The sequence below is a fragment of the Nerophis lumbriciformis genome, linkage group LG05, assembly GCF_033978685.3.
Source record: "Nerophis lumbriciformis linkage group LG05, RoL_Nlum_v2.1, whole genome shotgun sequence".
In the NCBI taxonomy this organism is placed as follows: domain Eukaryota; kingdom Metazoa; phylum Chordata; class Actinopteri; order Syngnathiformes; family Syngnathidae; genus Nerophis; species Nerophis lumbriciformis.
In genome coordinates this window covers 1,919,765-1,937,500 of record NC_084552.2, presented here as the reverse complement: position 1 = coordinate 1,937,500, position 17,736 = coordinate 1,919,765, and the positions used below count along the sequence as shown (strand labels likewise).

The following is a 17,736-nucleotide window of genomic DNA, read 5'->3' as shown; positions in this document are numbered from 1 at the left end:
CACCGGGTTATAAGGCGCACTGTCGGGTTTTGAGAAAATGAAAGCATTTTAAGTGCGCCTTATATTCCGAAAAATTGTTTATGTCATTATTTTTTTTCAATGATTAGTAATATTTAAGTCATGTTTTAAATCATAGTATATTTTTAAATAATTGTATTTTTTTAAATATTTTTAAAGCAAGACCTAATGTCGTGGCCCGTAATGTAAGTGCACGTTTAAATGAGCAACTCACGGGTCGTTTGACTTCGGTATGAGCGTTCCCAGCTCCTTAATCCTGTAGTTGATGTTGTATCTTCGCCTTCTCTCAACTGAAAACCGCACCCCCAAAAAAGAAGAAAAGTTAGGTTCATTCTTGTTGTTTTTTTTCAATTGTGGAAAAGATGGTCGACTCTTACTCAAGTTGTGGTTGTCCTTTTTCTGCCTCTCCTTGGCCATGACCCGAGTGTCCAGTTCTGTCAAAACATTCAAAAAAGAAAAGAAAAAGATGCATAACCAATTGATTAGCAACGCGGTCTGATTTCGACACGGTCAAAAGAGACAGTGAGTTCAGAGCGGAGGTCAGTCAGAATGTGGCGTCTCCATGCACGTATTAGCTTGACCTCACGCACACACTCGCAGAATGAAAGGAAGCTCCTGTTGCATGTGGCCCGAGAAAAAAAAAAAATAGTAAGCCTTTTCCTCTTGTAAACGTACTCCGTAATTAGGCAAATTTACCAAGCGGCCCTGCACGGAGAGAGGCTAAAAAAATGCCACTGCATTTATATTTGTATTCACATTTTTTCCAAATTACATCATTAGGGCGCTGAAATTGGATTTCCCAATTTGTCTCTGTTGATTCAATCAAGGCAATTTGGAGTCTGTGTGGCAGCACATTGTCCTCTCCTCGCCACGCTGACAGCGAGAGGGAGAGTGGAGGGCTCTTCAGGCCATACTTTGCACTTCCCAAATCATTTAAGCCCCCTGTATTAATAAGACTGTGATGATTTGTTGTATTTTTTTTTTTTTGGGACAATATGTCTGCACGGTGCGGCTAAATTGGGAGAAATTTGGCTGTTTGTGTGGTATACAGGTAAAAGCCAGTAAATTAGAATATTTTGAAAAACTTGATTTATTTCAGTAATTGCATTCAAAAGGTGTAACTTGTACATTATATTTATTCATTGCACACAGACTGATGCATTCAAATGTTTATTTCATTTAATTTTGATGATTTGAAGTGGCAACAAATGAAAATCCAAAATTCCGTGTGTCACAAAATTAGAATATTACTTAAGGCTAATACAAAAAAGGGATTTTTAGAAATGTTGGCCAACTGAAAAGTATGAAAATGAAAAATATGAGCATGTACAATACTCAATACTTGGTTGGAGCTCCTTTTGCCTCAATTACTGCGTTAATGCGGCGTGGCATGGAGTCGATGAGTTTCTGGCACTGCTCAGGTGTTATGAGAGCCCAGGTTGCTCTGATAGTGGCCTTCAACTCTTCTGCGTTTTTGGCTCTGGCATTCTGCATCTTCCTTTTCACAATACCCCACAGATTTTCTATGGGGCTAAGGTCAGGGGAGTTGGCGGGCCAATTTAGAACAGAAATACCATGGTCCGTAAACCAGGCACGGGTAGATTTTGCGCTGTGTGCAGGCGCCAAGTCCTGTTGGAACTTGAAATCTCCATCTCCATAGAGCAGGTCAGCAGCAGGAAGCATGAAGTGCTCTAAAACTTGCTGGTAGACGGCTGCGTTGACCCTGGATCTCAGGAAACAGAGTGGACCGACACCAGCAGATGACATGGCACCCCAAACCATCACCCAACCATGCAAATTTTGCATTTCCTTTGGAAATCGAGGTCCCAGAGTCTGGAGGAAGACAGGAGAGGCACAGGATCCACGTTGCCTGAAGTCTAGTGTAAAGTTTCCACCATCAGTGATGGTTTGGGGTGCCATGTCATCTGCTGGTGTCGGTCCACTCTGTTTCCTGAGATCCAGGGTCAACGCAGCCGTCTACCAGCAAGTTTTAGAGCACTTCATGCTTCCTGCTGCTGACCTGCTCTATGGAGATGGAGATTTCAAGTGCTACTTTTTTTAATTCATTTTTTTAGAAACATTTATTTATAAACTGCAACATTTACAAACAGCTGAGAAACAATTATCAAAATAAGTATAGTGCCAGTATGCTGGTTTTTTTCAATAAAATACTGGAAAAGATAGAAATGTACACACAAATATATATATATATATATATATATATATATATATATATATATATATATATATATAAATAAATAAATATATACACATATATATATATATATATGTATGTATATGTATATATGTGTGTGTTTATATATATATATATATATATATATATATATATATATATATATATATATATATATATATATATATATATATGTGTGTGTGTGAAAAAAAATCACAAGACTATTTCATCTCTACAGGCCTGTTTCATGAGGGGGGGTTCCCTCAATCATCAGGAGATTTGATTGAGGGAACCCCCCCTCATGAAACAGGCCTGTAGAGATGAAATAGTCTTGTGATTTTTTTTCCCACACACACATATATTGCGCTCTACTACGGTATCGAGCACTATTTTTTGGATAACCTTATTAAGACATATATATATATATATATATATATATATATATATATATATATATATATATATATATATATATATATATATATATATATATATATATATATATATATATATATATATATATATATATATATATATATATATATATATATATATATATATATATATATATATATATATATATATATATATATACATTTTTAATGCTAGTATATATGAATGACAAGTAGAAAAGCACTGTTTCACTATAAGTGATTATTCTAAACCCCAAATATAAGACAGACCCTCTTTTTAAAGGTAGAAAAGTACTGTGTTACTGATACATTTCTATAGCGCTTTGGTGTGTGTAAGTGACGGAAGAAAAAGCTCTGACTCAATTTAAGGTGTTATTCTAGACCCTGAATATAAAACGATCCATCTTTTTTAAGACAGAAAATTACTGTGGTGCGGCTGCATCTCTCTTGATCACTGATGTGCGAGTGACAGGACAAAATGCTGTGACTCACTCAAGATCTCGAATATAAAGACAATACCTATTTTCTTTTAAGAAAAAGACCAAAAAGTGTAGTTTTATGGCTGTATCTCTCTGGGTCACTGGTGTGTGATTGTGAGTGACAGGAAGAAAAGCTTTGACCTCAATATAGGTTCTTAATATATATTTGGAATAATAATGCAGCCCATCTTTTTCAGGACAGAAAAACATGGTGCTCTGACTCGATATTAGTGGCTATTTTAGACTCCAATATAAGACGATCCCCCTGTGTTTCAAAACGTAAAGATCCTGTGTTGACCCTAGTCCGCTGGTAAGTGTGAGTGACAGGAAGAAAAGCTGTGACTTTATATAATTGATTATTCTGGACCCTGAATATAAGACGAAAACCCTGATTCGATGTATGCACTTATTCCAAACCCGGAATATAAGACGGCCGCCCCTTTTTTACAAAACAGAAAAATATTGTGTTATGACTAAATGTATCTATATCTCTGGTGTGTGTGTGTGTGTGTGTATGTGTGAGTGAGTGACAGGAGGAAAAGGTCTGACTCGATATACGTGGTTGTTCCAGATCCAGAATATAAGACAAACCCTCTTTTTAAGACGGGAAAAATACTGATCGGGCTGCATCTCTAGTTCACTGGTGTGTGTTTGTGAGTGACAGGAGGAAAAGCTCTGACTCAATATAAGTGGCTATTTTAGACTCCAATATAAGACGATTCCCTGTGTTTCAAAACGGAAAGATCCTGTGTTGACCCTAGTCCGTTGGTAAGTGTGAGTGACAGGAAGAAAAGCTGTGACTTTCTATAATTGTTTATTCTGGACCCTGAATATAAGACGAAAAACTGTGATTCGATGTATGCACTTAGTTTAGACCCGGAATATAAGACGCCCGCCCCTTTTTTACAAAACAGAAAAGTATTGTGTTATGGCTAAATTTATCTACCAGTATATCTCTGGTGTGTGTGTGTGTGTGAGTGACAGGAGGAAATGCTCCGACTCGATATCCGGGGCTATTCTAGGACCCCGAATATAAGATAACCCCTCTTTTTCAAGATAAAAACTAGTACTATGTTGTGGCTGCATCTCTCTTATGTTGTGTGCTTGCGTGCATTTGTGTGTGTTTATGTGAATGACAGGAGGAAAAGCTGTGACTCGTTATAAGATCCAGAATATAAAACAGTAAAAATCCTGAGTTACAACTGCGGAAAAAATAATGATCGGGATGCATCTCCAGGTCACTGTTGTGTGTTTGTGAGTGACAGGAGGAAAAGCTCTGACTCGATATTAGTGGCTATTTTAGACTCCAATATAAGACGATCCCCCTGTGTTTCAAAACGGAAAGGTCCTGTGTTGACCCGAGTCCGCTGGTAAGTGTGAGTGACAGGAAGAAAAGCTGTGACTTTCTATAATTGTTTATTCTGGACCCTGAATATAAGACGAAAAACTGTGATTCGATGTATGCACTTAGTTTAGACCCGGAATATAAGACGCCCGCCCCTTTTTTACAAAACAGAAAAGTATTGTGTTATGGCTAAATTTATCTACCAATATATCTCTGGTGTGTGTGTGTGTGAGTGACAGGAGGAAATGCTACGACTCGATATCCGGGGCTATTCTAGGACCCCGAATATAAGCTTACCCCTCTTTTTAAGACGGGGAAAAATACTGATCGGGCTGCATCTCTGGTTCACTGGTGTGTGTTTGTGAGTGACAGGAGGAAATGCTCCGACTCGATATCCGGGGCTATTCTAGGACCCCGAATATAAGATAACCCTTCTTTTTCAAGATAAAAACTAGTACTATGTTGTGGCTGCATCTCTCTTATGGTGTGTGCTTGCGTGCATTTGTGTGTTTATGTGAATGACAGGAGGAAAAGCTGTGACTCGTTATAAGATCCAGAATATAATATAAAATCCTGTGTTGTGGCTGCAGAAAAAATACTGACCGGGCTCCATCTCTAGTTCACTGGTGTGTGTTTGTGAGTGACAGGAGGAAAAGCTCTGACTCGATATAAGTGGCTATTTTAGACTCCAATATAAGACGATCCCCTGTGTTTCAAAACGGAAAGATCCTGTGTTGACCCTAGTCCGCTGGCAAGTGTGAGTGACAGGAAGAAAAGCTGTGACTTTCTATAATTGTTTATTCTGGACCCTGAATATAAGACAAAAAACTGTGATTCGATGTATGCACTTAGTCTAGACCCGGAATATAAGACGCCCGCCCCTTTTTTACAAAACAGAAATGTATTGTGTTATGGCTAAATTTATCTACCGTATTTTTCGGAGTATAAGTCGCACCTGCCGAAAATGCATAATAAAGAAGGAAAAAAACTTATATAAGTCGCACTGTAGCCCGGCCAAACTGCGAAAAAAAACTGCGACTTATAGTCCGAAAAATACGGTATATCTCTGGTGTGTGTGTGTGTGTGTGAGTGACAGGAGGAAAAGATCTGACTCGATATACGTGGTTGTTCTAGATCCAGAATATAAGACAAACCCTCTTTTTAAAGACGGGAAAAAATACTGATCGGGCTGCATCTCTAGTTCACTGGTGTGTGTTTGTGAGTGACAGGAGGAAATGCTCCGACTCGATATCCGGGGCTATTCTAACCCCTCTTTTTCAAGATAAAAACTAGTACTATGTTGTGGCTGCATCTCTCTTATGTTGTGTGCTTGTGTGTGTTTATGTGAATGACAGGAGGAAAAGCTGTGACTCGTGATAAGATACAGAATATAATATAAAATCTTGTGTTATGGCTGCAGAAAAAATAATGATCGGGCTGTATCTCCAGGTCACTGTTGTGTGTTTGTGAGTGGCAGGAGGAAATGCTCCGACTCGATATCCGGGGCTATTCTAGGACCCCGAATATAAGATAACCCTTCTTTTTCAAGATAAAAACTAGTACTATGTTGTGGCTGCATCTCTCTTATGTTGTGTGCTTGCGTGCATTTGTGTGTGTTTATGTGAATGACAGGAGGAAAAGCTGTGACTCGTTATAAGATCCAGAATATAAAACAGTAAAAATCCTGTGTTACGGCTGCGGAAAAAATAATGATCGGGATGCATCTCCAGGTCACTGTTGTGTGTTTGTGAGTGACAGGAGGAAAAGCTCTGACTCGATATTAGTGGCTATTTTAGACTCCAATATAAGACGATCCCCCTGTGTTTCAAAACGGAAAGATCCTGTGTTGACCCTAGTCCGCTGGCAAGTGTGAGTGACAGGAAGAAAAGCTGTGACTTTCTATAATTGTTTATTCTGGACCCTGAATATAAGACGAAAAACTGTGATTCGATGTATGCACTTAGTCTAGACCCGGAATATAAGACGCCCGCCCCTTTTTTACAAAACAGAAAAGTATTGTGTTATGGCTAAATTTATCTGTATCTCTGGTGTGTGTGTGTGTGTGTGTGTGTGTGTGTGTGTGTGTGTGTGTGTGTGTGTGTGTGTGTGTGTGTGCGTGCGTGCGTGCGTGCGTGCGTGCGTGCGTGCGTGCGTGCGTGCGTGCGTGCGTGCGTGTGTGTGTGACAGGAGGAAAAGATCTGACTCGATATACGTGGTTGTTCTAGATCCAGAATATAAGACAAACCCTCTTTTTAAGACGGGAAAAATACTGATCGGGCTGCATCTCTAGTTCACTGGTGTGGGTTTGTGAGTGACAGGAGGAAAAGCTCTGACTCGATATTAGTGGCTATTTTAGACTCCAATATAAGACGATCCCCCTGTGTTTCAAAACGGAAAGATCCTGTGTTGACCCTAGTCCGCTGGCAAGTGTGAGTGACAGGAAGAAAAGCTGTGACTTTCTATAATTGTTTATTCTGGACCCTGAATATAAGACGAAAAACTGTGATTCGATGTATGCACTTAGTCTAGACCCGGAATATAAGACGCCCGCCCCTTTTTTACAAAACAGAAAAGTATTGTGTTATGGCTAAATTTATCTGTATCTCTGGTGTGTGTGTGTGTGTGTGTGTGTGTGTGTGTGTGTGTGTGTGTGTGTGTGTGTGTGTGTGTGTGTGTGCGTGCGTGCGTGCGTGCGTGCGTGCGTGCGTGCGTGCGTGCGTGCGTGCGTGTGTGTGTGACAGGAGGAAAAGATCTGACTCGATATACGTGGTTGTTCTAGATCCAGAATATAAGACAAACCCTCTTTTTAAGACGGGAAAAATACTGATCGGGCTGCATCTCTAGTTCACTGGTGTGGGTTTGTGAGTGACAGGAGGAAAAGCTCTGACTCGATATTAGTGGCTATTTTAGACTCCAATATAAGACGATCCCCCTGTGTTTCAAAACGGAAAGATCCTGTGTTGACCCGAGTCCGCTGGCAAGTGTGAGTGACAGGAAGAAAAGCTGTGACTTTATATAATTGTTTATTCTGGACCCTGAATATAAGATGAAAAACTGTGATTCGATGTATGCACTTAGTCTAGACCCGGAATATAAGACGCCCGCCCCTTTTTTACAAAACAGAAAAGTATTGTGTTATGGCTAAATTTATCTACCAGTATATCTCTGGTGTGTGTGTGTGTGAGTGACAGGAGGAAATGCTCCGACTCGATATCCGGGGCTATTCTAGGACCCCGAATATAAGATAACCCCTCTTTTTCAAGATGAAAACTAGTACTATGTTGTGGCTGCATCTCTCTTATGTTGTGTGCTTGCCTGCATTTGTGTGTGTTTATGTGAATGACAGGAGGAAAAGCTGTGACTCGTTATAAGATCCAGAATATAATATAAAATCCTGTGTTACGGCTGCGGAAAAAATAATGATCGGGCTGCATCTCCAGGCTACTGTTGTGTGTTTGTGAGTGGCAGGAAGAAAAGCTCTGACAAAGTACAATATTTTTAACTTTTTTTTTTTTTTGATGGGTAAAATTCAGGTCAATAGAGTATTGTTTCCCTATGAAGGTTAGTTATTGTGTTGGTGTGACACAGATAGGGGTACCTAATAAACTGTCAACAATGAGTCTATTTTAACCTATCATGTATGATTATTATATGCCATATAAGTGCATACCTGTGCATTCCCTTTTTACTGTGAGCTTTGTGGGGTTAGATGTGGGACTCAGTCCACCATTAGTGGGGTTCATACCTTGTTCACCCCCATACACGTCCAGCATGCTGTCACTGAGGGACACCTGAGGAGGAAAGGAGACTTGTTTTAAATAGTGGGTCAGGACAAAAATAAGGGATGGGAGGCTCGCAGGGGATGGTGGACCCTGCCCTCCCACAGCAGGGGGTCCGACACGCAAACAGCTTATCTTGCATCGCAATGCGTAAAAACATTTGGACCGAGGCCACGCGGGGGCTCCCGTCTGGCCAGCGTTACACTCAAAAGAGATGTCCTTTGTGATGAAAATAGATTTTTGTTCAACACTTTTCCTTGCTTCACAAACCAGGGATCAATAGGGATGATGTTCGAAACCGGTTCTCCCGGTTGTTCGATAAGAAAAAAAACCGTTCGATAAGAAAAGAACCGATTCCATGGACTCGAATCCCTTTTTGAGAACTGGTTCCCGTTATCGAGGCCACTATAGTAAAGAAAAATAGTTGGTTCTTTATTCGAATCCAGCAAAAATAATGGACCGGAAAATACGCCTCAAGGCATGGCTATTCGCCTATAGTGATCACAGAGACAGGTTGTTTTTGTATTACTGTATATATTTCATCCATCCATCCATCTTCTTCCGCTTATCCGAGGTCGGGTCGCGGGGGCAGCAGCCTAAGCAGGGAAGCCCAGACTTCCCTCTCCCCAGCCACTTCGTCCAGCTCCTCCCGGGGGATCCCGAGGCGTTCCCAGGCCAGCCGGGAGAGATAGTCTTCCCAACGTGTCCTGGGTCTTCCCCGTGGCCTCCTACCGGTCGGACGTGCCCGAAACACCTTCCTAGGGAGGCGATCAGGTGGCATCCTGACCAGATGCCCGAACCACCTCATCTGGCTCCTCTCCATGTGGAGGAGCAGCGGCTTTACTTTGAGCTCCCCCCGAATGACAGAGCTTCTCACCCTATCTCTAAGGGAGAGACCCGCCACCTGTTGGAACTTGAAATCTCCATCTCCATAGAGCAGGTCAGCAGCAGGAAGCATGAAGTGCTCTAAAACTTGCTGGTAGACGGCTGCGTTGACCCTGGATCTCAGGAAACAGAGTGGACCGACACCAGCAGATGACATGGCACCCCAAACCATCACCCAACCATGCAAATTTTGCATTTCCTTTGGAAATCGAGGTCCCAGAGTCTGGAGGAAGACAGGAGAGGCACAGGATCCACGTTGCCTGAAGTCTAGTGTAAAGTTTCCACCATCAGTGATGGTTTGGGGTGCCATGTCATCTGCTGGTGTCGGTCCACTCTGTTTCCTGAGATCCAGGGTCAACGCAGCCGTCTACCAGCAAGTTTTAGAGCACTTCATGCTTCCTGCTGCTGACCTGCTCTATGGAGACGGAGATTTCAAGTTCCAACAGGACTTGGCGCCTGCACACAGCGCAAAATCTACCCGTGCCTGGTTTACGGACCATGGTATTTCTGTTCTAAATTGGCCCGCCAACTCCCCTGACCTTAGCCCCATAGAAAATCTGTGGGGTATTGTGAAAAGGAAGATGCAGAATGCCAGACCCAAAAACGCAGAAGAGTTGAAGGCCACTATCAGAGCAACCTGGGCTCTCATAACACCTGAGCAGTGCCAGAAACTCATCGACTCCATGCCACGCCGCATTAACGCAGTAATTGAGGCAAAAGGAGCTCCAACCAAGTATTGAGTATTGTACATGCTCATATTTTTCATTTTCATACTTTTCAGTTGGCCAACATTTCTAAAAATCCCTTTTTTGTATTAGCCTTAAGTAATATTCTAATTTTGTGACACACGGAATTTTGGATTTTCATTTGTTGCCACTTCAAATCATCAAAATTAAATGAAATAAACATTTGAATGCATCAGTCTGTGTGCAATGAATAAATATAATGTACAAGTTACACCTTTTGAATGCAATTACTGAAATAAATCAAGTTTTTCAAAATATTCTAATTTACTGGCTTTTACCTGTATATAATTATATGTATAGTCAAGGTTTCTGTGGTGTATCGGTTGCTCAATACCAGGGTAGAGCGGAAAAAACACAGAGGTTATTTCATCCCGACAAGCCTGGAAACAGGCTTGTCGGGATGAAATAGCCTCTGTGTTTTTTCCTGACCTAACGTATGTAATTATAAGTATATATTTTTCATTAAGAGAATACATTTTTAAAAATAAGTTTTTAGGATACATCTATATAATCAGAATGAGCTTTTCTAACCCGTAGTTGCGAGAATCGGTTTGATTCGAGAATCGTGTTGAATCGAGAATCACCCCCGGGGGGATTGTATGGAATCATTAGCTGCCCAAGATTCACACCCCTATTCATGACCATGTGTATGGACCGTGTGCAATGTTCATTATAATTAGAGATGTACGATAATATCGGCAGTCCGATATTATCGGCCGATAAATGCTTTCAAATGTAACATCGGGAATTATCGATATCGGTTTCAAAAAGTATGACTTTTTAAAACGCCGCTGTACGGAGTGGTACACGGACCAATAAACCTTAAAGGCACATAATAACGGCTTTTCACACACACACACACACACACAAGTGAATGCAACGCATACTTGGTCAACAGCCGTACAGGTCACACTGAGGGTGGCCGCATAAAGAACTTTAACACTGTCACAAATATGCGCCACACTGCGAACCCACACCAAACAAGAATGACAAACACATTTCGGGAGAACATCCGTACCGTAACACAACAGAACAAATACCCAGAAACCCTTGCGGCACTAACTCTTCCGGGACGCTGCAATATACACCACCCCTGCCCACCTCAACCTCCTCATGCTCTCTCAGGGAGAGCATGTCCCAAATTCCAAGCTGCTGTTTTGAGGCATGTTAAAAAAAAATAATGCACTTTGTGACTTCAATAATAAATATGGCAGTGCCATGTTGGCATTTTTGTCCATAAGTTGAGTTGATTTATTTTGGAAAACCTTGTTACATTGTTTAATGCATCCAGCGGGGCATCACAACAAAATTAGGCATACAAATGTGTTGATTCCATGACTGTATATATCGGTTTCGGTTGATATCGGAATCGGTAATTAAGAGTTGGACAATATCAAAATATCGCCAAAAAAGTCATTATCGGACATCTCTAGTTATACTCATTCATTCACTTTCTATTTTCCTTCATGGATCTAAACTTTACCATTGCCGGTATTTTTTTCTAAGTAATTTTATTTAAAAAAAATATATATAGAGAGATTTTTTTTAATTATGAAAAAATATATATATAAATATTTATCTTTTTCTTTTTTTTTTTAATTATGAAAAAACATTTAAAAAATGGATTAAAAACAAATTATGAATCCATTTAGAATCGGGATGAACAAGAATCGTGTTTCGGATGTTAATCGATTTTTTTGTGCACCCCTAGTATTTAGACACACATACATGCGCCATCGACCCCTAGGGATGATGTTTGATAAGAAATGATCGAGTTCGAGCCCATTATCGAATCGTCTTATCGAACCGATTCCTTGTCGATTCTCTTATCGAATCCAGATAGGTTGTTGTATATGGAAAAAAACACAAAATTTGGTTTAACAAAAGCTCACCTTTATTTTATAAGAAAAAAAAAAAATTCAATAAATAAATAAATATTGACTGTTACCCCCCTAAAAAAAATATATATATATATATATATTGACTGTTGTTACCCAAAGTATATTAAGTGGGATTTTTCAGAAAAACAAATATATACAGTAACACAAAAACAACCTGTCTCTGTGATCACTATAGGTGAATAGCCATGCCTTGAGGCGTATTTTCCGGTCCATTATTTTTGCTGCTTGTGTGACATCACAGGAAATGACGTAGCTCAGTCATTAGATTGAGCTACACAATAAAATTAGGCATAAAAATGCGTTAATTCCACGACTGAATATATCGGTTTCGGTTGATATCGGAATCGGTAATTAAGAGTTGGACAATATTGAAATATCGGCAAAAAAAAGCCATTATCGGACATCTCTAGTTATAATCATTCATTCACTTTCTTTTTTCCTTCATGGATCTAAACTTTACCATTGCCGGTATTTTTTTCTATATTTTTATTGTAGTTTTTTCAGAATGTGTTTGTTCTGTTTTTGGCCAAAGTAAGACAAAGAAAACAATCTGAAGTTATTTTTAATGCCATGATTTTAATAGTCCGGCCCGCGTGTGCACAGATTTCCTTCCATGCGGCCCCTGAGCTAAAATGAGTTTGACACCCCTACTGTGAACGTATTAAAAAAAAAAAAAGTAATTTTTTTTTTTTAAATATATATATAGAGATTTTTTTTAATTATGAAAAAATATATATATAAATATTTATCAATTTTTTTTTTTTTTAATTATGAAAAAACATTTTAAAAAAGGATTAAAAACAAATTATGAATCCATTTAGAATCGGGATGAACAAGAATCGTGTTTCGTATGTTAATCGATTTTTTTGTGCACCCCTAGTATTTAGACACACATACATGCACCATCGACCCCTAGGGATGATGTTTGATAAGAAATGATCGAGTTCGAGCCCATTATCGAATCGTCTTATCGAACCGATTCCTTATCGATTCTCTTATCGAATCCAGATAGGTTGTTGTATATGGAAAAAAACACAAAATTTGGTTTAAAAAAAGCTCACTTTTATTTTATAAGAAAAAAATAAAAATCAATAAATAAATAAATATTGACTGTTACCCCCCTAAAAAAAAAAAAAATATATATATATATATATATATATATATATTGACTGTTGTTACCCAAAGTATATTAAGTGGGATTTTTCAGAAAAACAAATATATACAGTAACACAAAAACAACCTGTCTCTGTGATCACTATAGGTGAATAGCCATGCCTTGAGGCGTATTTTCCGGTCCATTATTTTTGCTGCTTGTGTGACATCACAGGAAATGACGTAGCTCAGTCATTAGATTGAGCTACACAATAAAATTAGGCATAAAAATGTGTTAATTCCACGACTGAATATATCGGTTTCGGTTGATATCGGAATCGGTAATTAAGAGTTGGACAATATCAAAATATCGGCAAAAAAAGACATTATCGGACATCTCTAGTTATACTCATTCATTCACTTTCTATTTTCCTTCATGGATCTAAACTTTACCATTGCCGGTATATAGGGACGGCGTGGCGCAGTGGGAGAGTGGCCGTGCGCAACCCGAGGGTCCCTGGTTCAATCCCCACCTAGTACCAACCTCGTCATGTCCGTTGTGTCCTGAGCAAGACACTTCACCCTTGCTCCTGATGGGTGCTGGTTAGCGCCTTGCATGGCAGCTCCCTCCATCAGTGTGTGAATGTGTGTGTGAATGGGTAAATGTGGAAGTAGTGTCAAAGCGCTTTGAGTACCTTGAAGGTAGAAAAGCGCTATACAAGTACAACCCATTTATCATTTATCATTTATTCTTTTCTATATTTTTATTGTAGTTTTTTCAGAATGTGTTTGTTCTATTTTTGGCCAAAGTAAGACAAAGAAAACAATCTGAAGTTATTTTTAATGCCATGATTTTAATAGTCCGGCCCGCGTGTGCACAGATTTCCTTCCATGCGGCCCCTGAGCTAAAATGAGTTTGACACCCCTACTGTGAACGTATTAAAAAAAAAAAAAAAGTAATTTTATTTTTTTTTTAAAATATATATAGAGATTTTTTTTAATTATGAAAAAATATATATATAAATATTTATCTTTTTTTTTTTTTTTTTTATTATGAAAAAACATTTTAAAAATGGATTAAAAACAAATTTTGAATCCATTTAGAATCGGGATGAACAAGAATCGTGTTTCGGATATTAATCGATTTTTTTGTGCACCCCTAGTATTTAGACACACATACATGCGCCATCGACCCCTAGGGATGATGTTTGATAAGAAATGATCGAGTTCAAGCCCATTATCGAATCGTCTTATCGAACCGATTCCTTATCGATTCTCTTATCGAATCCAGATAGGTTGTTGTATATGGAAAAAAACACAATATTTGGTTTAACAAAAGCTCACTTTTATTTTATAAGAAAAAAAAATGTCAATAAATAAATAAATATTGACTTTTACCCCCCTAAAAAAAAATATATATATATATATATATATATATATATTGACTGTTGTTACCCAAAGTATATTATGTGGGATTTTTCAGAAAAACAAATATATACAGTAACACAAAAACAACCTGTCTCTGTGATCACTATAGGTGAATAGCCATGCCTTGAGGCGTATTTTCCGGTCCATTATTTTTGCTGCTTGTGTGACATCACAGGAAATAAATAAATAAATGATAAATGGGTTGTACTTGTATAGCGCTTTTCTACCTTCAAGGTACTCAAAGCGCTTTGACACTACTTCCACATTTACCCATTCACACACACATTCACACACTGATGGAGGGAGCTGCCATGCAAGGCGCTAACCAGCACCCATCAGGAGCAAGGGTGAAGTGTCTTGCTCAGGACAATGACGTAGCTCAGTCATTAGATTGAGCTACACAATAAAATTAGGCATAAAAATGCGTTAATTCCACGACTGAATATATCGGTTTCGGTTGATATCGGAATCGGTAATTAAGAGTTGGACAATATCGAAATATCGGCAAAAAAAGACATTATCGGACATCTCTAGTTATAATCATTCATTCACTTTCTATTTTCCTTCATGGATCTAAACTTTACCATTGCCGGTATTTTTTTCTATATTTTTATTGTAGTTTTTTCAGAATGTGTTTGTTCTATTTTTGGCCAAAGTAAGACAAAGAAAACAATCTGAAGTTATTTTTAATGCCATGATTTTAATAGTCCGGCCCATGCGGCCCCTGAGCTAAAATGAGTTTGACACCCCTACTGTGAACGTATTGACAAAAAAAAAAAAAGTAATTTTATTTAAAAAAAATATATATATAGAATTTTTTTTTAATTATGAAAAAATATATATATAAATATTTATCTTTTTTTTTTTTTTTTAATTATGAAAAAACATTAAAAAAATGGATTAAAAACAAATTGTGAATCCATTTAGAATCGGGATGAACAAGAATCGTGTTTCGGATGTTAATCGATTTTTTTGTGCACCCCTAGTATTTAGACACACATACATGCGCCATCGACCCCTAGGGATGATGTTTGATAAGAAATTATCGAGTTCAAGCCCATTATCGAATCGTCTTATCGAACCGATTCCTTATCGATTCTCTTATCGAATCCAGATAGATTGTTGTATATGGAAAAAAACACAAAATTTGGTTTAACAAAAGCTCACTTTTATTTTATAAGAAAAAAAAAAATGCAATAAATAAATAAATATTGACTGTTACCCCCCTAAAAAAAAATATATATATATATATTGACTGTTGTTACCCAAAGTATATTAAGTGGGATTTTTCAGAAAAACAAATATATACAGTAGCACAAAAACAACCTGTCTCTGTGATCACTATAGGTGAATAGCCATGCCTTGAGGCGTATTTTCCGGTCCATTATTTTTGCTGCTTGTGTGACATCACAGGAAACGACGTAGCTCAGTCATTAGATTGAGCTACACAATAAAATTAGGCATAAAAATGTGTTAATTCCACGACTGAATATATCGGTTTCGGTTGATATCGGAATCGGTAATTAAGAGTTGGACAATATATCCATCCATCCATCCATCTTCTTCCGCTTATCCGAGGTCGGGTCGCGTGGGCAGCAGCCTAAGCAGCCCCAGCCACTTCGTCCAGCTCTTCCTGTGGGACCACGAGGCGTTCCCAGGCCAGCCGGGAGACATAGTCTTCCCAACGTGTCCTGGGTCTTCCCCGCGGCCTCCTACCGGTCGGACGTGCCCTAAACACCTTCCTAGGGAGGCGTTCGGGTGGCATCCTGACCAGATGCCCGAACCACCTCATCTGGCTCCTCTCCATGTGGAGGAGCAGCGGCTTTACTTTGAGCTCCTCCCGGATGGCAGAGCTTCTCACCCTATCTCTAAGGGAGAGCCCCGCCACCCGGCGGAGGAAACTCATTTCAGCCGCTTGTACCCGTGATCTTGTCCTTTCGGTCATAACCCAAAGCTCATGACCATAGGTGAGGATGGGAACGTAGATCGACTGGTAAATTGAGAGCTTTGCCTTCCGGCTCAGCTCCTTCTTCACCACAACGGATCGATACAGCGTCCGCATTACTGAAGACGCCGCACCGATCCGCCTGTCGATCTCACGATCCACTCTTCCCTCACTCGTGAACAAGACTCCGAGGTACTTGAACTCCTCCACTTGGGGCAAGATCTCCTCCCCAACCCGGAGATGGCACTCCACCCTTTTCCGGGCGAGAACCATGGACTCGGACTTGGAGGTGCTGATTCTCATCCCAGTCGCTTCACACTCGGCTGCGAACCGATCCAGTGAGAGCTGAAGATCCTGGCCAGATGAAGCCATCAGGACCACATCATCTGCAAAAAGCAGAGACCTAATCCTGCAGCCACCAAACCAGATCCCCTCAACGCCTTGACTGCGCCTAGAAATTCTGTCCATAAAAGTTATGAACAGAATCGGTGACAAAGGGCAGCCTTGGCGGAGTCCAACCCTCACCGGAAACGTGTCCGACTTACTGCCGGCAATGCGGACCAAGCTGTGGCACTGAGCATACAGGGAGCGGACTGCCACAATCAGACAGTCCGATACCCCATACTCTCTGAGCACTCCCCACAGGACTTCCCGAGGGACACGGTCGAATGCCTTCTCCAAGTCCACAAAACACATGTAGACTGGTTGGGCAAACTCCCATGCACCCTCAAGGACCCTGCCGAGAGTATAGAGCTGGTCCACAGTTCCACGACCAGGACGAAAACCACACTGTTCCTCCTGAATCCGAGGTTCGACTATCCGACGTAGCCTCCTCTCCAGTACACCTGAATAGACCTTACCGGGAAGGCTGAGGAGTGTGATCCCACGATAGTTGGAACACACCCTCCGGTTCCCCTTCTTAAAGAGAGGAACCACCACCCCGGTCTGCCAATCCAGAGGTACCGCCCCCGATGTCCACACGATGTTGCAGAGTCTTGTCAACCAAGACAGCCCCACAGCATCCAGAGCCTTAAGGAACTCGGGGCGGATCTCATCTACCCCTGGGGCCTTGCCACCGAGGAGCTTTTTAACTACCTCAGCAACCTCAGCCCCAGAAATAGGAGAGCCCACCACAGACTCCCCAGGCACTGCTTCCTCATAAGAAGACGTGTTGGTGGGATTGAGGAGGTCTTCGAAGTATTCCCTCCACCGATCCACAACATCCGCAGTCGAGGTCAGCAGAACACCATCCTCACCATACACGGTGTTGATAGTGCACTGCTTCCCCTTCCTGAGGCGGCGGATGGTGGTCCAGAATTGCTTCGAAGCCGTCCGGAAGTCGTTTTCCATGGCTTCCCCCAACTCCTCCCATGTCCGAGTTTTTGCCTCTGCGACCGCTGAAGCCGCACACCGCTTGGCCTGTCGGTACCTGTCCGCTGCCTCAGGAGTCCTATGAGCCAAAAGAACCCGATAGGACTCCTTCTTCAGCTTGACGGCATCCCTCACCGCCG

At 40.4% G+C, this 17,736-nt stretch overlaps 1 protein-coding gene across 6 annotated transcripts in view; it reads right to left on the bottom strand.

Moving 5' to 3' along the window:
• Positions 1-17,736, bottom strand: part of tfec (transcription factor EC) — a 78,838-nt gene that overhangs the window by 17,785 nt on the left and 43,317 nt on the right. For 4 of the 6 annotated variants that reach the window (XM_061961450.2, XM_061961455.2, XM_061961449.2 and 1 more), the window contains exons 4-6: positions 8,120-8,240; positions 396-452; positions 233-308 (exon numbers count right to left, since the gene is read on the bottom strand). In XM_061961450.2, coding sequence (XP_061817434.1) covers positions 233-308; positions 396-452; positions 8,120-8,240 — 254 coding nt within the window. The remainder of the gene's footprint in view (positions 1-232; positions 309-395; positions 453-8,119; positions 8,241-17,736) is intronic. The other 2 variants (XM_061961452.2, XM_061961454.2) reach the window with 1 other exon arrangement.